This window comes from Pseudopipra pipra, chromosome 4, assembly GCF_036250125.1.
Source record: "Pseudopipra pipra isolate bDixPip1 chromosome 4, bDixPip1.hap1, whole genome shotgun sequence".
NCBI lineage: Eukaryota > Metazoa > Chordata > Aves > Passeriformes > Pipridae > Pseudopipra > Pseudopipra pipra.
In genome coordinates, this window is record NC_087552.1 from 52,409,624 (window position 1) to 52,436,293 (window position 26,670).

Genomic DNA, 26,670 nt, shown 5'->3' on the forward strand with positions numbered 1-26,670 from the left:
TTAAGCTATTGAAACTAGTCTTTTCATGAGTAGGCATGGATTGTATGCTGGTTTTTTTCTGAGTATCCACACTGAGAGATTGGTGGCTTGATTTTCAATGTTCCTATAGTTCAGTTTAGTACCCCGAATTTTTAATTCAAATTTTACTGGTTTTTAAGGCTGACATTTAAGTTCTAGCTCTGTCATGCCATTGGATTGGTTTCCCAGTCCCAGTGGAGAAACAAATGCATTTCAGTGTTAATATTGTCAGAATTGTAAAGTTTTAGCACCTAAAGAGCTGTAGAAATGCTGTGATATTGTAAGACAGTCTATCCAACTCTTTAAACACATAAGAACACAGGTCAAAATTATCCAACTCTGGCCTATTTTCTGTCCATAATGAGGTAAGAGGATAAAAAGTAGCAGTAACAGCTCTCTGAGCCTTGGAGTATGTTCCACTGGGTGCATGGGATAACACTAGGTCTTTCAAAAGGCAGTAGCTTAGTATCACACAGAGTTCAGACGTGAAGTGGAATAGAACAAATTTTTTCCACGTTTCTAACTCAGTCACTTGATAATGTTTTTGTTGTTGCTTGAATATTGACATACATGTCTACTCTGGAGTGAGAACTTCTAACCATGGAGCTGTTTATCACCTGTGTGCTCTGAGCTGCTTTGTTTTACAATAAATGCATAGAGAATGGAGTAAAATAACCTCAGCTGAAACAGTGCCCTGTTACCCACTCTTGATGTGCTTGCCAGCGACTTTCCTCACAGGGGAAAAGTGTGTCTTGGAGTTATTCCTGACTTGTAAATCTTGACCCTGACCATCAGGAACCAGGGACAGGATGATACAGTCTCTCCATTTGTATTGACAGCTTTTCTGGAACGTGTTTCTACAGAGACATGGGCTAGAGCCATGTTCATAAATTGGGAAGAATTCTGATGCCTCCAGTATCCTAGTGTTAAATAGGTGGAATCCCCTGAGATCTGAAGATCTTGTTCCCCAAACAATTTAGTTCTTGGAGTCATCAGTAGTAAAATGTACATTTAAAGAGGAAAAGCCAAGTTTTCTATAATACTAATGAGGTGTCTTGAGATAATGGTATCCATATTCATGATCATCCTTTATTCCTCTGCCTTGCCATCATGTGTTTTGGAATTTTCTTTGAACAGAAATGAGGTGTGTTTGATCTGTGCTGCCTTCTTATGGTCTTTGTTCAAGGCACTTCCAGAGTACTTACTAGTACTAATGTACTACTGTACTAGTACATAATGGAAAAAGTTTTAAAATTCAAACACACACAATTTTTGTCCATAAACAGCGAATTGTATAGCTGAACGTTGTGCACAGCTCTCGTTGCTATGAATTAAATTAATGGCTGAATTTTCTTTCATTTGACGGGGCCATATTTTGTTGTTCAAGGTTGATATTTTATGTAAAACTTTAAATATGTATTTTTTTAAAAAGATAATTGGAGAATGGTTTTGCTGGTTTGGTTTGTTCTCACTTAGTTTTCCTTTTGCTCCTTTAGTTGTATATGTTTTAGTGTTCCTTCATCTCCACTGTTTTAATGCTGATTTTTAGCTTGTGTATTAGAATAACAAGTAGTTTCTCAAGTACTGCAGTTCTATCTTAACTGTTCTCTTGAAGATACTTCAGATTTTTACTTTTCCCCCCCTTTGAGTTACATTCTTGTATTCTCTCTCCTTTATTTGAGCTTTTTACTGTCTGTATTCCTTCCTTATATATGAGAGTGAACAAAGGGAGATTCTCAGATCCTCAAGAAAAAGGATAGGCTGGATGGTGACAGATAAAGCAATTACTCCCTTTTAAAGGTGAAAGTGAAAGAACATGGAAAAGCTCTTAAGAAGCAGTTCTTGCTAATCTTTCTGTCAGCAGTGGAAGGGATCTTTATAGTTGAGATAAAGGCCACTACCTTTTTGTCTTCTTTCCTTGTTGAAAATTCTGGTTTCAATGACTTCCACTATTTCTTGCCTTTTCAGCTTGTCTGAAAGGTATCACTGCTTCTGGATATGTACAGTTTTTTTCTTCTTTACCTGCAGATTACTGGTAGAGAAAATCTTTGCTCAGTATCTTGTTCCACACAATTTGGAAACAGAAGAGCGAATGAAGTGCTTGTACTATTTGTATGCTAGCTTGGATCCAAATGCTGTCAAGTGAGTATAGTTTGTATTCAGCAAATACTTGCTTTCTCAGGCTTTTCTAACATCTGTGTCATCTTACTTGTATTATCAGGATTTAAATAAAAATATTTAAATAAAATGACTTCTAGATTTGCTCTGTACTGGGGACCATGATGAAGATATCTGTAACTGAATTCTGGTTGATAGTGGCCTGTTTTTTATTTGGGTGGTTGTAAGAGATACTATGGCCATCCTGGGTATATGAAATTGTTCCAAAAAGAATAAGAGAGAGATGATGTTCTGTAAAAAGAAAAAATGAGTGCAACCTTGTTTTGCAAAGTTATTTTTAATAGTTGTTAGGTTTTCACTGTAGCTAGCAGGTGTTGTACTTGTAGGCTAAATGAATAACCAGAATACATGGGTAAGCTTTACTTTTCTGGTTTTGCTTTTTTGCAGAGCACTGAATGAGATGTGGAAGTGCCAGAACATGCTAAGGAGTCACGTACGAGAACTGCTAGACTTGCATAAGCAGCCCACTGTACGGTTCTGAAAATACTTACGCTTTATCCGGGGGACCCATTAGACTAATTTACTGGGGAGTTTTAATATTCTGTTATTTGTTCAGTGTGACTTCATTATTCTGCTGCTTTCCATATGTAGACAGTGTTCTGTTTTCATTAGGTAAAGTTGCTTGTAGTAATTCTTAAACGGATATCACCTCCTTACGTTGATCATTCTTTTATAGTATTGCTCAGTAATTTTGGAAGAAGTTTTTAAAAGTTTATTTGCTTTTGACAGACCTTTTTTCTTTCTCATGTTCTAGTGTATATTGAGAATGGAATATGTTGTAACACAAAGCAATGATTCCTTGTTGATTAGAAAACACAAGTTTTTAAGTATTTCTACTGGAATTTTACTTACAAGCATATCTTCGGACTAGTAGAAACTTTAAATAGAAGGGCATTGCTTTGGGGTTTTGGTGTGTGAGTGGGCTTGGAGGAATTGTTGCTTTGGGGGTCTTGGGGTCTCTTTCTTTTATCTGTTCTGTGAATTAGTGAATTTTTGCAGTTCTTTGATATTGCAAGATGATTTTCCTGCTAATGATAGTGTTGCGCTATTCTAGTGTCTATTCTTAAAAACAAAAGCATAAAGCATAAGATTGAATAATGCTGCAGAACAACTAACAGATCGGCTTAAAGATGTATTTTATAAAGGAGATATTGCTGATTTGTTTGTTTATTTTTGCTGTTGTCCTCAGTCAGAAGCAAACAGTGCTGCCATGTTTGGAAAGCTGATGACCATAGCAAGTAAGTGTTAATAACTTCTATAAACTGTTACTACAGCATTCCTGGAAACTGTATTTCTGTGAATCTTGGCATGCTAAAGTGGCAAATTTATCTTAAATTGTTTTTAATCATACAGAAAACCTTCCAGATCCTGGAAAAGCACAAGATTTTGTGAAGAAATTCAATCAGGTTTTGGGTGATGATGAGAAACTTCGGTCCCAGCTTGAACTGTTAATAAGCCCTACATGTTCTTGCAAACAGGCAGATGTCTGTGTGGTAAGGAAATGGAAAAGCAAACTTTTATGCCTTAAGTATCTGTGCTTAAAACAGTTATTTGGAAGTAATGGTCTCTTTTGCTACTTAGACATGGTTTTCTTATAGTTCCAATTTTTATAAAATGCCTTTTTAGTTAACAGGTAGTGATTATGGAAAAAATAGTTTATGATCATCATCTTGCTTCCTAAGAAAATGTTAGCTTTAATCCTTCCTGGGATTGTGAGCCGCAAGCATAAAGTCTAAAAGATTAATTTATTTCATTAAAATATTTTATTTCAAGTGTCTCTTTTGTGGTAGGGTTCCTGTCTTCTCACACTGATGCAACTTCTGAGTACCAGCAAGTCAAATATTACACCCTTCACATATTATTAATTATTTTTTCATCCTAGAACACTGTTTTGAGATAAATCTTTGTCATCTTATTTAACTTCTTTGATGAAAATACACATCTTAATATTAAATTGGACTTTTCCAGATTCTGCCAACAATCGCAGATTAATTTTTTTTTGTATGATCCCAAAGTAAAGTAAGCAATTTCATTGACAGAAATCACAAAGATTATCTATAAACAAGCATAGGCTTATTGGGTTTTGTCTAATGGCTTGGAAATTGTGTGGGGAAGGGAGCAGGATGACCTTCAGAATTACGTCCTAAACACTTGATGTAGAGGGTGTGTTTCCTTCTAGACTAGTAAATTTTGTACTTTGCAAATGCAGTGTTGCAATTTCAAGAGAAAGGCTTCTGCCTTCTCCCTGAAGTTAATAGAGCATAACAGAACGTAACAGCAAAAGAGTTTGTAGGTCTGCAGCATCTAACCCTTTGAGAAAAGGAAGGTCAAGAAGTCATTTCTTTGAGAGATTTTTTAGACTTTTGTTCTAAACAAAAGCTGAGTCTGCAGCTGAACTTAATGCACTTGAAATTTGTACATTCAGAGGGGAAAACAGATTTTTGGATCCAGAACATTCATAGGCAAGTTCATACCATTTGAGATCTGTTGTGGGCAGGGTAGTGTAGTGCTTCTGCACATCTGCAGTCATGTAGCTTTTAATGCAATTTTTTTCATTATTATGAAGTCTCATACATACTGCAGGGTTACCCACAGTTTTCTGGATTACACTTGACAACCTAGTTATTTACATCTTGTGTACTGCACTTAGCTGTTCCTTGATTCTATTTTGGATCTGGCCTGCAATTCCTTATGAACCCCTGAAGAACTCTTAACTTGAAACCAATTTAAATAGTTTGGTAAAAGATGTCTGCTTTCAATATTAATATGATAGAAGAAAGATTTGGAGATAACAACAGCCCCCCTTAAAATATGTTTCACTGATTATATAGACAATCTCTGTGGCAAAAAGAAGTGACTATATGTAGCTTCTTCAACATGCCTAAGAAGTGAAATGAGTGTAATTCTTGTTTGTATCTAACATTCTTATAGAGAGAGATAGCCCGGAAACTTGCAAATCCTAAGCAGCCAACAAATCCTTTTCTGGAAATGGTCAAATTTCTTTTGGAAAGAATTGCCCCTGTACATATTGACTCAGAAGCCATTAGGTAAGTTTGAAAGACCATGAATGATTGACTCATGAGTGATCATAGACATGATGGAAATGACAGAAAAAAAAAAAAAGAAAAAAGAATTCCTTGGGATTTAGATTGGTCTGTCCTAGCACCAAATATGTACTTTTTGTAAAAAATTATGTAGAGTATTAATTTCCAGCAACCTAGGGGATGCAACTGTTTGTGGTGCTGTCTGCAAATTATTTTAAGAGTATAGGAGTTCACGATGAATGTTCACGTAATAAACTGCAACACAGTCTTCCATGTAGCATCTGAATTAATTAGCGTTCCTGGGATTGTGTAAGAGAATGTTTTGATTTCTTTTGAGAGTTCACTGACAACCTAATTACATTCTGAAACTACTGCAACTATGTGTTGATCTAATGCCGCCAGCATGGTGAGGATTTTTTTGTTGGATTTTTGTTGTTGTTTTTCCCTGAAGAATTATATTTGCAGACAGTGAAATCAGAAGGAAAAGGAATAATGGAATAACTTAAATGAAAATAACAGAACCCAAACAGCAACATCAACACCAGCCCCAAAGTTCTATTGCCTTCCCTTTATTTATTGTCAAAACCAAGTAATCTTGCTTGTATCTCCAACCTTCAACACTGTCATAAGTTTGTTTTCTTTTTGTATCTCTTATTTCAGTGCACTAGTAAAACTAATGAATAAATCCATAGAGGGGACAGCTGATGATGAAGAGGAGGGTGTAAGTCCTGATACTGCTATCCGTGCAGGACTTGAACTTCTCAAGGTAAGCTACGTTAATGCAGCTATAGTTTGTAATGGAAGGGACAAAAGTGGTATGACTAACAAGCTAATGTTAGCATGCCTTTAATAGTTATTACTTAGATACTTACTTTTTTAATGTATGAAACTGTTTTGTTATTAATTCTCTCTTGTAAAAAGAATAATTAAAGAGATGGTTTGTTGGAAGAAGTGTGTTTTGAGAGTTGAAATGTGCCTGTTAAAGCAGAAATTGTTTTCTGCTTAGGGAAGTCATATAGAAGGTGGTGCAGAGGTGAAGTGAGAGGAAAAGAAACAGGTAAACTGGGAGAGACATCTTCTTTTGGGCCTGTATGGTACTGGAAGGGAAAGCAAGCAATTAGCTCAAGAGCCAAGTTATGTGGAGGAAAAAAGGGAATTTGTGTTCTCAGTGGTGCTGTGAAGTGGCAGGGGGAGAAAGAAGGATGTCTGGCAAACATCTGTGATGGATTTGGATGGTCACTAATGAGACTATTTTGAATATGCTACGAAGGGGAGTATAAAATATAGGAAGGAATGGAGGGCAAGGTTACATAATTAAAGTGTGATATTTCAGAAGTGTGAATGAACAAGGTGGAGTTTTATGGAGTTGTATCACACCAAATTTGGTAATGGCAACCTTGGTAGGAATAGTAATACAGAGGTATGCAAAGAAGTAATGTCTGTCTGCTAATGTAGCTCAGAAAAGAAATGTGCCAAAGTTGAATATTTTGTTGCTGTGTTGTGGAGAACGTTATTTCGCACACTAATAATCACTCAAGTGGGCAACTCTGATCAAAGAAACCAAGCTAAGATATATCCAAAGAATTCACAATATACATGCAACTTTTCATTGTTCTCTCTACCTTGTGTTACCCTCTGCTATCTTCCTTATGTTCTCCCTACCTTATGTTATCTTATGTTGTACTTAATATGGTTCTGCTTTGGGATAACCTTCTGTTATCTCTTATCCTGCCTTGACTTTCTGTATGTTTAGTTTCTTGCTTGGTGTTTCTCCTGTTTAACAGATTGTGTTATATTTCATTAGCTTTAGATTAAAAGTAGTAGCCTGTGTTTTGTTTTATCTATGTTTTGTAGACATCTTAACCTTCTAGGGTTTTTTTCTGCTCAGGGATTATAGATTCTGGAGAAATCAAAATTTCAGTTCAGTGAAATTAAGTGAAAAGAAGCATTCTTAAGTAGATTGAAATACAAACAAATATGTTGAATAAGTATTCATTTTAAGAAGTATGTTTATATATTCAAATAATGTAGTGTCCTATAAAATACTTGGGGGAGGGGAGGACCTGAAGAACAAAACATATATGAATTTATTTGAAAATTTATATATAACCTTCTCCAAAATGCAACTATTGAATGTAGTAATTTCATATGAGCATGTAACAGCTATGTATGTTGATGGTAATGCTCACAAACAGCCATAATTTTGTTTTTCTGATGTTTCATTTACCATGAATAAATATACCTTTGTTTTATTGTGTATCTACAGGTTCTGTCCTTTACACATCCTACCTCGTTCCACTCTGCAGAGACCTATGAATCTCTGCTACAGTGCCTCAGGATGGAAGATGATAAGGTAGCTGAGGCAGCCATACAGATTTTCAGAAACACGGGTCACAAAATAGAAACAGACTTGCCACAGATAAGATCGTGAGTATTCCTTTGCATTCTGCTTTTTAACGTACATTTATTTACAGCACGAAAACTGTAGATTAGGCATTGAAACTTATTTTAACTCTAGGTTTTACTCAATTCTTTACTATTTTGGTTCGTACTTAATCCAATTTAGCAGATTTGAGAAGAGATGTTCTCCTACTTGAGGATACTGTTAGTACGTTTCTGGTGATCTTTTGTCTGGATTTGGATCTTGTGTGGGTTTTGAGGAAGATGTTTGAGTTTCGGTTCTTTGAAGCCTGCAAGCTGCTCTTTTGCCTCTTGTTGCTGATTTAGATTGTGTAGACCGTGTCAGTGAATACTGGGTTCTAAATAATCCATGTACTGAATGCTATTTTGCTACAGAGCTTTTCAAGAAAGCTAAGAAATTTTTTTTCTTAGTTGTTCTGTGTCAGACTCTGGGTAATTTTGTTTTTCCGTGTCAGTTGCTGGGTGAATTGCATGGCAAACGTCACCAGTTAGTGTCTCAGCTGATGCCCTCGCAGGGGCCAGGCCTGCCTGCCAGCACTGTCTGGGCAGTGAAACTGAACACCTGACCAACCTGGACCTGGGCTCTGAAGTGGCTTCTGCCCTGCTCCTTCCTTCAGTGGCCTCTGATCGGCAGATAGATTTCAGGGGATTCAAATTCCAAAGCTCCTAATAAAGCAGTTGTTTACTTGGGTATACATTGCAATTAAAGACCAAAGTTACAATAGTAAAGGCCTTGTAAACACACTGCTGTTTAATGGTTATTCCTAGCTTTCATAGGTTTTTTTCAGCCCTGTCACTTCCAGACTTGGAAAACAAGTCCAGGAATTTACCCTAGCTGAACCTGTCAGGTTCCACCCACCTTATATTTGGCTTCCTAAATGGCTTTATTTTGATCATTATTCTCTTTCATGTTTGATCTTTTTTTTCCTGTGGGCTGTTTTCTGCTTGTGTGTGCACAGTCAGATGTTCAACAAGTATTACTAAATACAATTCTGTCCTGCTTTTTACTTTATGATTGTGATCTTTCCTGAACAGACTTCAAAAGAATGCTTGATTTTTAAGACAGCAAGGATAGATTTGTATATGTGAAGATAGTTATTTTTTTGTAGATTGCAAATTGCATTTTGAAGTATTCTGTTTAATGTTTACAGAACACTAATTCCGATTTTGCATCAGAAAGCAAAAAGGGGCACTCCCCATCAGGCAAAACAAGCTGTTCACTGTATACATGCCATATTTTCAAATAAAGAAGTGCAGCTTGCACAGATCTTTGAGGTATGTCTTTTTTGTTTTTAAGATTTGCTTCTATTCTTAACTGATTAAGAATTAACATCAATTAACATTAATTCCTACTGTGTATTAACAGTTTATGAGGTCAGGAAACCTACAAAGGTATGGTAGTCAAGATAAGTCATTAATTTTACAGTAGCAAGTTACTAATGTTTGTCTTAAAGTCACGATTTTGTAATACCTTATCTGATAGATAAGGTATTCCTTTTTGTCTACATGGGATAAGTTTGGGGTAAATAAGCTAAATATGTTGGAATGATCCACAGCAGATCCCGTGGGGACACATTTAGCAGATACTAAAATAAGAGATAACATCCTCTGCTTTCCAGCTGTTTTAAATTATTGCGCTTTAAGGTCTTTGCACATACAGCCTTTCCTCACTGAGGAGGTTAGTGCAGAACAACTTGACTGTAAGCTCAGACACCAGCTTACTGCTCACTTACTGGTTGCTTAGACAAGTTGTTAAGCATAAAGTTGTCTTATACAGAGCAGAGAGGTTGTTACTTCTCACTGTAGTCTCTTAAATAATGTTATTAAAACTTGTAAAATATCTTAGGTTCTTAATCTTGGCTGTCTTTGAGCCTATGTATAATTCAGAAGTGTGAAAAGCTTTGAATCAAGCTCTCAGAGTTTGATCTCTACTTAGACTTCTCTGAGAGTGCTTGTTCCCTCCTTAATACCAGAGTACGATGCAGTGGTGTGGGATGATAGAGCAGCATGGAATTGTCCTGGTGACTGTTACCTGGAAGGGGAATACTGATGGCTAAAAGAAATGTCCCTAGTGATTTCCAAGCTTTTGGGTGCTGTTTTCTACCATTGGCAGTTCCAATTTAGGTTTTCACAACTCCTGAACAGAATTCAGTCAAGAGTTTTTTCCCATGTCTCTCAGGTCTGAATATGTTTCATGATTAAAGCAGGAAGAGAATACAGCATTTGTTTTGCCCTTAACTCATGTGAGATTTTTGGTTATTCTCTTGATTAGAAAATTGTATTCTTTCTCCATTTTGATTTGCTAACATTATTAATTCTTATGGAAAAACAATGAAACTCATCAACGCTCCAGCAGTAAAATAAGGGGTTTTTTTTGCTTCCTCAGCCTCTTAGTAGAAGTTTGAATGCTGATGTACCAGAACAACTTATAACTCCCTTGGTCTCTTTGGGTCATATTTCTATGTTGGCTCCAGACCAGTTTGCTTCTCCAATGAAATCCGTTGTTGCAAATTTCATTGTGAAAGATCTCCTAATGAATGACAGGGTAAGATTTTCTTTTTTTGGTAAGTGCTTACTATGCTGTTTGCCTGTTACTAACTCTGTGGGGAATAGAGCTTTTCTGTTAAATGAGTCAATAAAGTAAAATTCTATAAGTGGCTAATACAGTGATAATTGTGTTATAAAAGATATTTTTGTGAAAGAAAGCCTAGTCCGTGACTTTTTTCCGTTTTTACTTCTGCATTTTCTGTATGAGTTGAACCAGTTCGTAAACTTACATGAATGTCTATAGTCAACAGGTGAGAAAAATGGAAAATTGTGGTCTCCAGATGAAGAAGTCTCTCCAGAAGTACTAGCAAAGGTGAGTGTTCTGCTGTCAGTAATAATGTGTATATCTGTGATTAAAAATTTACTTTTTTTTCAAGTTGTGCAGTAGGGAATATTAGGATAAATCCCTTTGAGTACTTTTGTATTAGTCTCATTAGTATGCATTGGTTTTGTGGATTGTACACACAGTTATAGAACGGAGAGAAACTATGCATTTTGTTGTCTTCACTTACTGATATTAATTATGCTGATTGTTGATAAAATCAGGAGATTCAAAGTTTTAGTTTTCCATACAAGAAAGGTAATTTGACTTTACTGACTTATAAACAGATTTGAAATAAATCAAGACCCTGATGAATGTGACTCTAATTATGGCCATTTCTAGAAATTCTTATCTAGTTGCTCTTATTTTTAATCATGTAGCAATTATCCTGCATCCTCTAAATGCACTTGTGCGAAGACACTGAACCATAATTGAAATGTCCTGAGGTCACAAAGACTGCCTCTTCCTTCTTCACTCTGTAAATATTTACTGCTTCATTCTGTTCCTTTAAAAATGTATCAGCTATAATAAATAGGAGTATATGGAAATTTCAGTTTGCCAGCAGTAGGTTTTAGTGCCTCATCGACTTTGGGAAGTAAGTTGATTGTTCATATGTTTGTGTTCGTTAGGTGCAAGCAATTAAACTTTTGGTACGCTGGTTGTTGGGTATGAAAAACAACCAGTCGAAATCCGCAAATTCCACACTCCGGTTATTGTCAGCTATGCTCGTCAGCGAAGGAGACTTGACAGAACAGAAGCGAATCAGGTCAGACTTTGTTCCTTTCAGACTTCCGTAAATTTTGTTGCAGAATTTCGAAGAATATTGGTTCTTTTAGAGTGCTTTTGGAATGTTAAGGTCAGCACAGTTTTGCCTGATGGGATGATAGAAAATAGATCTGGTTAGAGTTTTAATATTAGGAGTGGAATGACAGTATAAAATTATGCTTAATACTCCTTCTTTCTTGTAATTTACTAACAAGCCAATTCAGAACTCTGTAGGTATGTTGATAGTAAAAGACATTCTAGAGAGTAAAAGACCTGCAGGAGTATCTTTGAAAACAATTGAGTGATGAGATTTAACATGCTTGGGAGTTGGTGATCTTGGGTGGAGCTTCTTCATTCTATGAGGTAACTGCACCTCAACTTCATTTTGAGGGTGAAGGAAGGGCAGAGAATCTGTGGCAAAATTGTTGCTTTCATTTAGATGGTGATAGGAAAACAAGAAACTCTACTGCTATCATTTCACTGTTTTGCTGAAATCAGGGGTTTTTTGTGGGAAAGTAGAGCACCTTACTTTCACAAGTTTGGTTGGGTTAATTTAGCTTGATCTGAAGCTATAGAACTCTGACCTCACCTGACAGAGAAAAGCCTTGCTTGCTCATTGATCTTGTAAAATGATGAAATTGTGACATGCAGGTAATTTGAGGGTAGTTGTGGTGAGTTGTGGTTTGGTTTTTTCTCTCTTGTGTTCGTATAGTAAATCGGATATGTCTCGACTACGATTAGCTGCTGGTAGTGCAATAATGAAACTTGCACAGGAACCCTGTTACCATGAAATAATTACCCCAGAACAGTTCCAGCTCTGTGCACTTGTCATTAATGTAAGTAACTACGTTTGAATTGAAGTGACTAATTAATTGAGTTCAAAGTCCTTACACCTGAGCTTTTGTTGCTGCTACACTAAGTATATTCTATTCCTCACTGCAGCTTTCACAAGTTATTCAAGTTTTAATTTCAAATTTTGTTGTGCTGTACCTGCTGGTATTTTTAAAATGCCTCCTAATAATTCTACCTTGAATGCCTTTTTTTTTATTTTATTAAGACTAAGATTTTGACAGTGGTACTTTTATGTTTTGTGTTTGTAGGATGAGTGCTACCAAGTGAGGCAGATATTTGCCCAGAAATTGCATAAGGCACTTGTGAAATTACTGCTCCCTTTGGAATATATGGCAATCTTTGCTTTGTGTGCCAAAGACCCTGTGAAGGAGAGAAGAGCACATGCCAGGCAGTGCTTGCTCAAAAACATCAGTATACGAAGAGAGTATATTAAGCAGAATCCTATGGCTAATGGTTAGTATTTCAGTAAAATTGTTAAGAATACAATAGTCAAATACTGAACTGGAAGGAGTAATTTTTAAATCGTAAGCAGTTGGCTTTTGTAAAGAAACACTGGATAAGTTTGTTTCCTCATCTTTATATTAGACATATTTAAATCTGAATTTACTTAGTTCGGTATTAGCATAAACCATAAGATACTTCTTTTTACATTGCTGAGAATTATACATGTAAAATATAGTGCTGTTTTAACTGTAGTTGTTTTGCTCAAAAAATAAAATTTTGTTTCATGATATTTTTAGGCTTTACGACCCACTTCCTGAAGCAAAACCAAGTAGTTTTGTAGTAGCAAAACTTGTTAATTTATTTTTAATGATGCATTAAAAGTAAAATTTGTAGGAAGAAAATGCAAGTCAAAATTTTACAATCTGTGTTTGAAAAAGTGTTACTTTGAAGAAGTTTTTCTTAAGATGCGTGTGTTTGTGTGTAATACAGAGGCAACTTTTTGTTGTTGTTGTTGTTGTTGTTACTGTAGAAAAATTACTGTCCTTGCTGCCTGAATATGTGGTACCATATATGATTCACTTACTGGCACATGATCCAGATTTCACAAAACCTCAGGATGTTGATCAGCTTCGTGATGTCAAAGAGTAAGTGCCAAGTGATTCTAGAACTGTTATGCTGAGAATTTTTCTCTGCTTAGAAAAAACCGATTAGAAAGAGGAAATATTTGTTTTACTGTTTTGCAAGATACTGCTGATAATCTTGGAAATGTGGAACACTTTAACCAAGGGAAGAAGGCTTTAACAACTGCTGAGCAATATATTCTGAAAGCCTAAATGTTAACCTGTAGGTTGTACTGTAATATACCAAATTAGTGAGTTGTCTAGGCTTTTTTAAAGTAAGCAATTATGCTAGAGTCTTGGTTTTGTGCCTAGGAATATCTGTAGGACTTCCCAACATACTTAAAAGATGTCAAGTAATGTCAGTTCAAATATTTTGGAACTTACAGAACAGAAAGCTTCTATAAGACTTAAAAACACAATGCCACTGATGCTGGGTAAGAGTCCTGCCTCATTGAAACTTTTTTTTCCCCCTCTTCCTATGCAAACCTACTAGGACTCATTCTAAGTTTGCTGCTGACATTTCATTTGTACTATACATCAGCAGTGCAGGCTTAGTGCTTCTTAATGTATTCAGCAGAGATTATGGTACACAGTCCTGTCATACAGAAGCTTGTTTTGTGCTAGTTCCCGTTTCAGACCTTCTTGTATGCCTCAAATAATATTTCATATCTTAATTATAACTTCTGTGTTCCTTATGTCTTGTAATGAACTTTAAAACATAGCTACATTTTAACACTTTTAAAAATTGTTAAAGCATGTTTTCTCTCTCCACCTGCACAGCTTTGAGTTTTGGTCTTTTCTTGTTTTCATTTTTGGTGGAACTGAACTCCGTTGTTGCTGTATTAGAAAGGCATGTATGACCACATACTACAATATACATCATCCGAAAAGCAGCTCATTTTTGGCACAAATAGACCACTTCACATTTTAAATTTCTTTTTTGCACCTTCAGCTGTGGCAGTCCAAGTCTGATTCTTTCTCTAAATGAAAAACTTGGTTTGTTTGGATTTCTGAGTTCCTTGATTCACACCTGGTCAGACCTGAAGTCAGTGAAGACTTTTTAGCTGATCAACACGTCTACATTTTTGTCCCAGGACTCCGTGTTCCTGGTGACATCTGAAAGCATCCTGTAGCATGTACTTTATCCAAAATGCATGGGAACAAGTTCTGATTTGCAGTCACAGAGTTAATACTTTCTTTGAGAAGTGTTTTTTCAGTGCACAGAATTTTTTTGGACACTCATTGTATAGCTTTCCTTTGTTGTCAAATTTCCTCCCTTAAGTTTGTCACAGACTGGCTGAACTAGCCAGAAAGGACTGCTCCAAACAAAGAAATACTCTGTATGGGAATTTTGGCAGGAATAGTTCTCTGAAGAGTCTCCTGAGATATATGAGAAAAATGTTTCCCATTTAATGTGATACAGTGTTTTCTTTCAACAGTTCTGAGAGTCCTGGTGTTCACTTTTAAAGTGTTAACGGAGATGCTTGCAAACTTGGAAAAGACTTGGCAATGTCTTTTGTAGTTGTCTCCCTAGTTCATCTTGGTTTACATGGCCTAAATACAGTCATGTAAAGTAAATACATGCTTAGCAAGTTCCTTAACCATAATCTGTGCAACTTACTGTTATGAAGTTTTTAAAGCTTGTCCTACAGAGGTGTGTTTGGGTTTGTGGTTTTTTTTTTTAAATCTTGAGACTGTGTGTTTTTCTCCCTAATTCATATTCCAAAATTACTGAAATGAATACGAAGAACAACTTGACTTTATGTGACTGTTCCTCTAGGTGCATATTTTTTTCTACATAAAATCCTACTGTTGTTTTGGACAGGTCTTGTTCAGAGTTGATAATTATTTATTTCATTTGCTGTCTTAGTGAGAAAGTCAAGCTATTGGAGTTGACATGAGTTAACTGGTAGAGTGTAGTTTGTTCTCAGTAGTAATTTTTAGGTGACACTGGATTTAGAGAACAGGGATAAGTGTGCTGTGTTACCAGTTCTGTATTCATCCTGTAAAGTTCTTGACAATAGGGAATAGATGGGTGTAAATCTGTCTAACAGATTGATTTACTGTCATCTTTGTAGCTCTTGGATGCAAATCAGAATATAGATGTCTTTTTTTTTTTTTTAACACCACATAACTCTTTAAGTGTTTTGATGGAGCACAGCCCTCTTGAGTTTTTGAGAGAAATGTACCTTCATCCCTTTCATTACAGTTTGTATCAATTAAGAAGATTTGGGCTTTTTTGGACAGGGAATTCTAATGGTCAGTCATCCTGTTTTTCTAGTTTTTTATTAGCCTATTTCTACAAGATAATCTCTCTTCCAAAGCTTTAGAATTTAATTAGCTACTGACAAAGCCTGCATTTCTCAGAACCACCCATATGTATTTCCCAACTAAGAATTATTTTAACATATTGTGACTGTTGTTGACCTTTTAGCCACATGCAGCTGTGGAGCTTGATAGCAAATGATAGTGTGGATGGACCAGTTGTGCCTTATATCATAATTGAAAATTTTTTAAAATAAACTTTTAGTCAAAGTATAATGTATTCTCACTATAAATAAACCAGATTTAAAGAAAGAAACCTGATGAAAGCTAATTTCATTATATTTGTCTTGGAGAATTTACCTCCCATATGGAAAATTAACAAGAATCTGACCTGCTCAGTTTTTGGGACTCCTCTTCAGTTTGAATTGCAGTATTAAACCATCTGAGGCAGGCAGCTGTCTAGCAATAGTATGATTTGTTGGAGCCTGTTTTGAGTGTGATCATGGTACATGGTTGATAGGGACACAGACAGTGCCTAAGGTAGTGATTATAGAATTTCATTTGGATGATGGTAGCTCCAGAATTCTTGTTTCTATTCATGTATGGAAGAGAAAATGTTGATTAGTTGGGCAGTTTTTACAGATGTAATAATAAGGATAATAATTTGGTGGCAGGTTTACTCCAAGGAGTATGATGAAGATTGTGTGTGTTAAAGGTCTAGATGCTGTTTACACCTTTGGATGATGTTATCTGTTTATATCTTCAAATTGATTGTGGTTTCTTAAGAAAAAGCTAGTACTGCTGACAAAATTTTTTAAGACTTCACTGTATGTAGGAGCTGCAGTATAAAACCTGGAATGTAATTCCTTGTGTATTTATGACATTTTAGGTGCCTGTGGTTCATGCTTGAAGTTTTAATGACAAAGAATGAAAACAATAGCCATGCCTTCATGAAAAAGATGTCAGAAAACATCAAGCTTACCCGAGATGCTCAGTCTCCTGATGAGCCAAAGGCCAATGAAGTAAGAAATGCAATTCACATTAGTGCTGGGTGATGAGCTGAGGGTTTCACAAGCAGTTGATGAGCAGGATTTGCAGGAAATCTGAGAGCACTAGCTCAGACATTTTTATGGTCTTTTAGAGAGACTGTTAATTGCAAGCATTGTCTGTATGTTTTCAGTCTCATTCTTTCAGGACCTTGCTGACCTTATCCAGTACATAACATGTAATAAAGTTAATAAAAAATTTAAAAAAAAATATTCTGTTACTACCTGCCTTATTTTAACTCCTACTGTCTAGGTCCCTGCATACATATCTTCTGCTGTTGGGGGAGGAAATACTGTATTATACAGCTGCTGTTAAACCGGTTAGTTTCTAGAAGAGATGAGAAACCACTTATGGTGATTCAATTGAGCAAGAGCTTCAATTGTAGAGCATAGGCATGTAAAGTATTACTAGTTTTTATAAACAGTGTCATAAGAAAAATGAGGACTTCTCTATGTGTTTTAGGAGCCAATTGTGTGGTTAATGATGTGATTACAAAATACGTCATTAGTGGTGGTTATTTAAATACATAGTTTAAACTTTTTAAAGAACTGTATTCTCTGTACACTGTAAAAACAGTAATTCCTAAAGCATGCTTTTCTTTTTTTTTTCCCCTTCAGAAACTTTACACAGTATGTGATGTAGCACTATGTGTAATCAACAGCAAAAGTGCTTTGTGCAATGCAGATTCACCGAAGGACCCTGTATTGCCAACCAAATTTTTTACACAACCTGAAAAGGTAAATTCATTAGTTTAATTTCTGAAGTAATAAGGGGAAATACATTGATTTTTATAATTGATAGCTGGTTATCTCCATAACATACTGAGTGAGAAAATACATCTTTTATCATCAACAATTAATTTTTTAACATCAGCTTTATGTTATGCTATCTGTTTATTAAGAACGTGAGGCAGAAATGTTTTTAAGCGGGTGAGAACTGATTGAAATAAATACTGATATGTTAGCACATATTGCTGAATCATTTAATTAATGTGTTTTACAAGTACATCTGAATATGTGAGCATATATGTATATTCTGAATGTGTATCTGAATTGGAATGCAAATCAGACAAAAAGGGGAACTTTTTTTAATGTTATCTGTGGTGTGTTTCTATCTGTCGGTAGCTTGTCAGTTTGGCTGTTTTGCTTACTGTATAAGTCAGTCCTCGTATTTCCCAGTAATAATCTTGGCAAGTGCAACTCTGCTGTCAGCAATGGCACTACTGCTCTCCAAGAGGCACACTTCTGAAAAGTAGAAGTGGAACCCAAGTAATTCTCTGGATCAGACCTGATGTTTTCGTTGTCCAGGAGAATATACTTGCTGACATTTTTCTGCACCTTAGATTTTTTAACAGCCTTTCCAGAGTCTGTTTAAGCTGAATCTGGTTGCCTGTTTAATTATGAAATGGCAGGTGCCATGTAACAGTGAGCTGGTGTCTCTGCTAGCCGCCTTCATTAAGATTCAGGGGTTTGGTCTGTGTAAACTGTACTCAGGGTGACAAAGGTAAAAACTTTCAACTTGTTTAGAGAAAACGGAACCTCTTTTCAGACTTCCCGTTAAAAACATGCAAGTGAACAGATAGGACAGTTTTGCATCATGTCAAACGATTCACGTTCACTTAAGAAGGAAAAATGTTAATCCTAACTTCAGGTATGACATATTGTCATTCAGTAATGCTCACTACAAATCTCCTCCAAAGTACTAGTTTGATCTGTCTTTAGTAGATGGATTCATTTGTCAGCAGGTTGCATGGTGTGAAATATCTTTAACACTCGACAGTAGCTTGTAATTTGATAAGTCAGTTGGGTGTATAAAAAAACAACAGCAAAATTGAGACATCAAATACAAACTGATTTTTCCTTTTATACAGGATTTCTGCAATGACAGGAATTACATTTCAGAAGAGACAAGGGTTCTTCTTTTGACAGGAAAGGTATTGTATTTTGTCAAGTTACAAGTCTTTGAATATTACTTGTGATCTCTAAAATGTTCTGGACTGCTGGATGTCACACCATTCACCACCACTCTCTGGGCCTGGTCATCCAGCCAGTAAAGAGTGCACCTGTCCAGGCCATAGCTGCCAGGTTCTCCAGGAGAATGCTTTGGGAGACAATACCCAAGGCTTTACTGTAGTCCAGGCAGACAACATCCCCAGCCTTTTCCTCATCCACTAGGCAGGTCACCTGATCGTAAAAGGAAATCAAGTTGGTCAAGCAGGACCTGCCTTTCCTAAACCCACACTGGCTGGGCCTGATACCCTGGTTGTCCTGTAAATACCATGTGATCATGCTCAGGATAATCCATCCCATAACCTTCCTGGCCACCAAGGTCAGGCTGACAGGCCTGCAGTTCTCCCAGATCCTCCTTCCAACCCTTCTTGTAGATGGGTGTCACACTGGCTAACCTCTAGTCATCTGGGACCTCCCCTGTTAACAGGACTGATGATAAATGATGGAGAGTGGCTTGGCAAGCAATTCTGTCAGCTCCCTCAGTACCCTCAGGTGAATCCCATCCAGCCCCATAGATGTGAGCATCTAAGTGGCACACCAGGTCACTAACTAGTTCCTCCTGGGTTGCAGGGGATCTATTCTGCTCCTTGTCCCTGTCTACTAGCTCAGGGGCTTGGTAGCCTGACTATATCTGATCTTTCTGTTAAAGACAGAGACAAAGAAGATATTAAGTACCTCAGCCTTTTCCTCATCCTTGGTGATGGTGTTCCCTTCCATGTCCAATAAAGCATGGAGGTTTTCCTTGGCCCTCCTTCTGTTGTTAATGTATTTGTAAAAACACTTTTTATTATCTTTCATGGCAGTGGCCAGATTGAGTTCTAACCTAACTATTATATTTACATATTTGTGATATATTTAAATATTGTATTTATATAGTTATATGCAGAAAGCTGCTGTAGAAGTAAACACTATCTATTTGGCGTTCTCTGATACAGAGGTAGTGGTTTAGATCTTGCTACGGCTGGTGAATTGACTGATGTGATGAGGCTGAGTAGGCAGCAGTAAGTTTTTTATTTTGTCTCTGGAGAGGAGTTAAGGAAGTTTTCATAACTGGCACGTCACATTCTTCATGTAATTTTACATTTCCTTAGAGACACAAGTTAATAAATTAAGACATTCCCACAAGAAAAAGTCATTCCCATGTGTGGAAGTTGTGATGGAGCAGGCAGGAGAAAGAGATTACAGACGCTGGAAAACATTTGGCTAACAAAAAAAGCAACAATCTCTGTAGAAGTGACCTGTTACTGGGTGCAGGTTCAGTAGCTGAACCATTCTAGTGCTAATTCTGTGCAGCATTTAATTAAACATATTACTCCTATAATGCAATAATTTGCTCAGTTTACTGAGTAGCTCAGTTTACTGCATGTCCAAAGAAGGACAACAAAACAAGTGAAGGGTCTAGAGCAAGGAGCAGCTGAGGAGAGCACAAGTCTTACAAGGAGCAGCTGAGGAAACTGGGGTTGTTTATTGTTCCCCTCTTTTAACACAGGGCTCTGGGGGGCCCAGAGCCCATCATCAGTGTTGAAGACAGAGGCAAGGATGGTGTTAAATGTTTCTGCTTCGTCACCCTCTGCTTGTGAGGTGACCAGCCCCATTCAGTAATGGCCCAGTGTTCTCTCTGATCCTCCTTTTGCTGTTAACATATTCGAAAAAGCCCCTTTTGTGTCCTTCACAGCGCTGGCCAACTTGAACTCTAATCAAGCTTTAGCCATGTGAATTTTCTCCCTATGGTGGTGAACAGCACCGTAGTGTACAGCATCTCTGTAGCACTCCCATGTTGTCTGTCCTTGCTTCCAAAGGCTGTACACTTTCCTTTTCTGACTAAGTTCCAGAAGAAGATCTCTACTCAGCCAGGCTGGCCTTCTGCCTCACTTGCCTTGACTTTTTAGACTTTGGAATTGCCTGCTTCTGCACTTTTAAGAGATGGTTCTTAATAAGTGGCTGGCATTCATGGATCCCAGTACCTTCAAAGGCAGATTCCCAGAAGACCTTACAGGAGCCCAAAGTCTGCTGTCCCCATATACAGGGCCAAAGTTGGCCATAAGGCCCGAGGACAGTTGATCCAGAAAGATCCTATAATTCCTTGTAGAATTACTCATTGGTGGTGGTGTCCTGGCTGGGTGGTTGATAGTAGACTCCCACAATATCCTCTTTGTTTGCTTTTCCCTTCATCCTTACCCAGAGGCTCTCAACTCTATTATCTAACATTTTGGCTGTTGTTGAAACTTCTCCAGCTGCTATCCCTTCAAAGCATGAGAGAGAGCAAGGCAACTGATAAAGTGCTGTTAAATTATGAGAAATAAAAGTAGGATAGACAGTGGGTTTTAAGTAAAGATGAAGTCTGTAGCTTTAAACTGATGGCATTGTGATCAAGACTTTGAATCCAGAAAAAGTATTTTAAAATATTCAAAGTATTTTAAAAATGGAATATTGTCATTTTTAAAGATCTAAACATTTTCTTCCAGCCAAAACCAACTGGTGTATTAGGTACAGTAAACAAACCATTATCTGCAACTGGAAGAAGACCATATATTAGAACTACAGGATCAGAGACTGGAAGCAGTGTAAACTCTGAGCTGAGTGCTTCTGCAGGAAACAGGTCAAGGTAACGGAGTTTGAAGTTTCTTTCATCAGCTATTTACTTCCCTTACTTGCAAATTTTAGGACAGAAAATGATTTGGTTTTAAAAAATATGTTAATTCTCAATAGGTAAAGTCTCCATATTGGTTCAGTTTATGGGGTTGGGGTCTTTTTGTTTCGGGTGGTTTTTCTAGAAGACAAAAATTCAGTGCAGTTGAACAGTTCAACTGTTCAACAGAATGAACTGTTTAGCTGTGTCTTGCCTGTGATTGCATATAATACCACAGAGGAGACACTATACTGCCTGAAATTTTGGTGGTTAATAATCATTTTTACATCAGAAAAATGTATTAATTGAAGAGAGCAGCCATAATTAGTACTAAAAAGATTGTGCAGCTTGCATATTTTTTATGTATAAATTCTGATTAATCCTGATTGGTTACAAGCATCTTTTTTGATGAAAACTTTGTAGATTAAATATTCTGATCTATTTAAGATTAAGAATGATTAAAAAGACCTTGGCGAAGCAGACCAGGATCTCAGTGGAAAGATGCAACATATGTTTGCAATATTCAGTGTCTCTTTTAGTAAGCATTATTTTTATGTGAATCCAGAGTTTCAAAATTTATTCTAAATCCAGAGAAACAATTTACAGTTTCAAATTTTAAAATTGTTTCATTTGTTTTGCAATTGGCTACCTGGCTAAGATAAAGGGTTAAAGAAAGCAGGTAAAGTCAGCTCTAGTTGCTACAATTCATAAGGTCAAAGGGAAGTGTAACTCCATTCAGAATTTGTTTCGTAAGTGTGCATGATATATATTGTAATAGTCTTGTTTATTTTTTTAACTATTTTGGTTTTAAAGCTATTATATGTTTGTGTAAATTAACTTGAAGTTTTAGCACTGTTGGTGTTCATTCTTCACTACCTTTTCTACTATCAGCTTTTTCTGTCTGGAAAAAGAAACACAGCCTCTTTTAGAGCTCTGGTCTTAAGTTTACAAAAAGCAAGGTGGTGTGTCTAATGAGGGATTTGGCTCAATGACTAGCCAATTCCTTTCAAACCTTTCCCATTTCTGGGAAAGAAAATTTAAATGTGGTCTCTGGCAAATTCAGTTCTTTTTAAATTAATTTAGCTAGTTTGTATTGATCCCCCCCCTTTTTTTTAAGTAATTCCAAACATTTTTCTTCTTTTCTGTGTATTTTGGTTTTATTTTGTATTCAATTATGCTTCCAGGGAACAAAGTTCAGATATATCAGAAACCGGGGTCAGTGAAAATGATGAAAATCCTGTCAGGATTATTTCAGTCACACCAGCAAAGACAGAACCTGTGAAAAACAAGGTATGTCTGGGGATTTTATGGACTGTATGTCTGTAGTAAGCTTGGCATTGGGAGTTTATTCAGTACACATCACTGCAGGTGGTCTCTGAGGAACTGGTCATACCCAGTTTCATTTCACGTAGTTCTGTCGGTTTCCTGGCCTGAGAGAAGACCCCTTAGTTTTAAAACTGCTGTTTATTTTATCTAAAGTAATTCCTAGAGCTCATGTAAATGGACTTTGTTCTGTTCTAAAATTCAAAAATATTCCCACCTTTATTCTGTGTTTTCCAGCATAAGTAGTAAGGCTGGTATTCAGAGTGAAGGTTCAAATGTGTAGTAGCTTTAACTTGAAGATACTGCCAGGAAAATGTCAAGTGGTCCTATGGCATGAAATAAACATCTAACTTCTGGATCTAACTGAAATGTTACTTAAACTTTTTAAAATATTTTTATCCTTCTCCCCCCTTCCATTAGAGAGTGAACAACATGTGCAAATCATCATTTTTTAACCTCTAAACCATACAGTAGAATGAAGTTTAACACAGTTGAGTCCTGCACCTGGGATAGATTAAGCTCAAGCAGCTGTACAGCACGCTGGATCTGCCTGGCTCGAGAGTAGGTTGGCCAGGAAGGACCTGGGGGACCATTTCCCGTGGACAACCAACAGAGTGTGGGTCAGCAGAGTGCCTTGGCAGCAGTGAGGGCAAGCTGGGTCTGGGCTGTGTCAGCAGGAGCATAGCCAGCAGAGTGAGGGATGCCGTTATTCCACCCTATTTGGCATTCAGTAGGCCATACCTGGAATGTTGTGTCTGGAATACTGTATCCTCTCCAGTTTGACATGGATATTGAAAAACTGGAGAGCTTTGCAGGGGGCCACCAAGGTGATAAAGGCTTGGAGATGTTGTCGTATTGAAAGGTTGAAAGTGTTGGGTTTGTTCTGCGTAGAGAAGAGAAGCCTTGGAGAGGATCGATCAGCCTTTCAGTATCTAAAAGGTGTTTATGGAAAAGATGGAAGCATTCTTCTCGAGGCTGCATGCTCACAGAACAAATGGCTACAGCCAGAAGTTGCTTCAGGGGAAATTCTATCTGGATGCAAGTGAAAAAAAAATATTAAAAAAATCTACATTGTGATAGTGGTATAGGTTGCCCAGAAAAGTGGTGAAATGTCACTGTTCACAGCTTGGCTTGTCAAGGGCCCTGGATGACCCCTGAGGCCCTGCTTGCATGAGAAAATTTGACAAGATGGTTTCCACAGATCACTTTCAACCTGGATGATTCAGTGATTTAAAACAGATTTTTGTAATAATGTAGGGATACTTAGATGGATTATGCTGTACACATTTTAAGAAGTTAAATATCTGCTCAGTCTCTTTTGATTAGAAGAAATCAGAGGAATAAGCAGGTGTTTTGGATTTATACCATCACATAGAAAAGTTAGGGAAAGTGTATATAAAGTAAATTTTCAAAAATGCTTTCCAGGTTCTTGAAGTTGAAATTTCAAAGAGTGGTTATCTGTAAAGTTCTTATGAATAGCAATTGTAAATGTCTGCTATGAAGCTGCTAGACCAGTAATAAAGATTACAGAGACTGCCTGACTCATTTGAACACTTAAGAAATAATGATAGAATGTTAAACAAAAAAAGTCCTTGGTTCAGACACAGTGCTTAGAATAGTGAGTGACGTTAATTGGTTTGTTTGAAATTGCCAAGTCATCCCAGTCATACTTCTTTAGTACCCTTTTTTTACCCCTTCTCCTAACTGTTTTGGAAGTCAATGTTCAAATGAAGGCTTAGCATCCAGGTCCTTCCTCTTTGTTTCCATGTGAATACTGCTCTGTGTAGAGATGTACAGTGCCACCACCCTTTCTGTTTCACATGTACAGATGTGGCTTCATGGTATTTAATCATGTCCATTGCCTTATTCACTGTATGGAGAAAAACGTGCATGTAGGCCATACCTATTTGGGCATGACTGAATTAACAAAGACTGCAAGTTTCATTTATGGTTTGGTCTTACTTCCTTCATCCCCTGTAAGCCTTGAGGTTTTTTTACTGGCACTTACTACTTTGGTAATCCGCACATTACTGAATGTTGGTCTCAAAATTTGCACATGTTGAAGTAAATATAATTTGCTGTATTGGAATCATTGTTTTTTGTTCCTTGGTTCTCTCCTGTCATTTGACAAAGAGGCAGTAAAAGGAGCTTGTCCAGAAGAACCGTCATGGGAGGAGCTGAAATTATTAGTCTTATCGTAATCTCTCTCTCAAGCAACTGAAAGGTTCATTGGGTGCAGATATTACAGATGATTCAGAAAATCTTTTTGCAAGAAGAATGTCCAAAATCCCATGCAATAAAAAACTTCTTACTAGGTCTAAGACCATGTGATGTGTTTTACAAGAACACTTAAGAAAGTTTAAAAAACCTTATTTCTGTTGGAGGGAGGTCACAATTTGAGTTTGCCTTTGGGAATCTTTTTTCCTTCACATTCATGACTTTTATTTTCTAGGAGATTAATTCTGATCAGGCTACACAAGGAAACAGCACTGAACGTGGGAAAAAAAGAACAGCAACAGCATCTGGAACTGAGAATATTCATCAAAAAACAGAAGAAAAAAGTGTAGATGAAACAGGCCCATCGCTAGCAGCAAAAACCAGAAGAGGGCGACCAACCAAACCGGAACCTCAGGGTACCACTGCAAAAAACGAGGAAACAAACAAACCACCTGTCAGGGGAAGGAAGAGAGCAGCAGCCAATCAAGAAAGTCCAGGGAGTTTAGAGGCAGGTAATGCCAAAGCACCAAAACAGCAAGACACAGCGAAAAAGCCAGCGGCAGCACAGAGACAAATTGATCTACAGAGGTAAAAATAAATAAATAATGAAATGCATCGGTGGGGTGGTCCTTTCCTGTCTCAAGACCCTGCATTTGCAATTATAACAAATCTAGAATAGCTGAGGGCACAACTAAACCACAGTGGACACCATGGTCCACCATGTGTCATGTTGAGTTCTAACTTTCGAAGTAAGTAGGGGAAGGCAGCTGGAATTGGAGAAATGAATTTGTTTAATCGGAACAAGATAAACTTACCTGTTTTCACCAGTTTGGGTTTTTTGTCTGTTGCATCCTGGTTCCCCTTACTGGCATTGCTGTGTAAAAGAACAAAGAGCTAAAGATTTTTCAGTGCATTCATTAATGCCAGGTACACAGGCATTCAGGTACTCTGCTCTGCTTCATTGATAGCAAAGGCTTGATAAATTACTATCTTTAATGAACAGAAAAAGATTGTAATTCTAACTGTAACTATTTTCTGGTCTTTTGGGTCTGTGCTTGTTTAATATTAACAGGATTTTAATATCTTTTAAGTAAATTTGAAAATTTGAAACTGCATAAACTACAAAACAGCTCTTGGATGATAATTTATTTTTCTATATTCTGGTGTTTAAATGTGTTGATTTGATTTCCAGTGTAAGCAAATTATAAATGTGCATAAATACTGAGAAGTTTGTTTTGCTGGATCTGATACATTAATAACTTCAATGCAAAAGTGGTAGAGCAGTAAGGTCAGCAAACCAGTGTGCTGTAAAAAATCACAAATTAATCTAAAGGAAGAAAGTATAATTGGAATAGTTTCTTTCTGAAGATTTTGTTAAGTTCAAGATCTTGCAGAGAACCTTGATCAAAAATAATTACCTTTTATTCTCAAAGCAAGGTTTATACAGTAGTAAAATGTTCAGTCTGTGAAGAGTGTCATGTTTGTGTACTGCTTTGCAATGCTTGTTTTATACAACAAATTAAGTCTTCAGAACAAATTGCACTATCCATAGCCTTTAATAAGCCACTTGTATCAGATAGCATCTTTAAAATATGTAATGTCTCAGTGTTTCTTGGACAAAATACCAAAACATTGTTAACGTTTTTCAGAAGCCAGGTGCTTGGAAGTGATGGAGATTCACTGTTGGAGATAGACTCAAGTCCAGAATACTCCCAAAATGCAATGGATCTTTTTAAGGCCTGTGGGAGCAGCCAGGAAGATACTGAGGATACAGAGATAGCAGAGGGAGGCTTCCTTAAGGTGTAGCAGGCATCTTATATAGGACAATTCTCTGGGTTTTTTATTGTAGCTTATACAGTAAGAAATCAAAGAAATTTGTCATCTAGAAAAAAATGTGTGTAAAAACAGCTGTGTCTGATAGGTTTCTTTGCTTTTAAGTAGAAATATACAAGTTACTGTAAATACTTGG

General features: G+C 36.9%; 1 protein-coding gene across 4 annotated transcripts in view; it reads left to right on the forward strand.

Annotated features, from left to right (window-relative positions):
- The window catches only part of PDS5A (PDS5 cohesin associated factor A), a 90,451-nt gene that overhangs the window by 48,045 nt on the left and 15,736 nt on the right, over nt 1-26,670 (forward strand). For 3 of the 4 annotated variants that reach the window (XR_010430191.1, XM_064652994.1, XM_064652993.1), the window contains exons 13-33: nt 2,047-2,160; nt 2,584-2,665; nt 3,386-3,434; nt 3,550-3,689; nt 5,128-5,243; nt 5,901-6,006; nt 7,507-7,667; nt 8,813-8,936; nt 10,048-10,206; nt 10,453-10,521; nt 11,160-11,296; nt 12,008-12,131; nt 12,396-12,600; nt 13,121-13,235; nt 16,366-16,498; nt 17,141-17,260; nt 18,394-18,456; nt 20,998-21,137; nt 22,346-22,451; nt 24,937-25,289; nt 26,351-26,501. Coding sequence is in view for 3 of the 4 variants with exons in the window: in XM_064652994.1 (XP_064509064.1) it covers nt 2,047-2,160; nt 2,584-2,665; nt 3,386-3,434; nt 3,550-3,689; nt 5,128-5,243; nt 5,901-6,006; nt 7,507-7,667; nt 8,813-8,936; nt 10,048-10,206; nt 10,453-10,521; nt 11,160-11,296; nt 12,008-12,131; nt 12,396-12,600; nt 13,121-13,235; nt 16,366-16,498; nt 17,141-17,260; nt 18,394-18,456; nt 20,998-21,137; nt 22,346-22,451; nt 24,937-25,289; nt 26,351-26,501 (2,767 nt within the window). In the remaining variant the exon portion in view is untranslated. The remainder of the gene's footprint in view (nt 1-2,046; nt 2,161-2,583; nt 2,666-3,385; nt 3,435-3,549; nt 3,690-5,127; nt 5,244-5,900; nt 6,007-7,506; nt 7,668-8,812; nt 8,937-10,047; nt 10,207-10,452; nt 10,522-11,159; nt 11,297-12,007; nt 12,132-12,395; nt 12,601-13,120; nt 13,236-16,365; nt 16,499-17,140; nt 17,261-18,393; nt 18,457-20,997; nt 21,138-22,345; nt 22,452-24,936; nt 25,290-26,350; nt 26,502-26,670) is intronic. The other variant, XM_064652995.1, reaches the window with a different exon arrangement.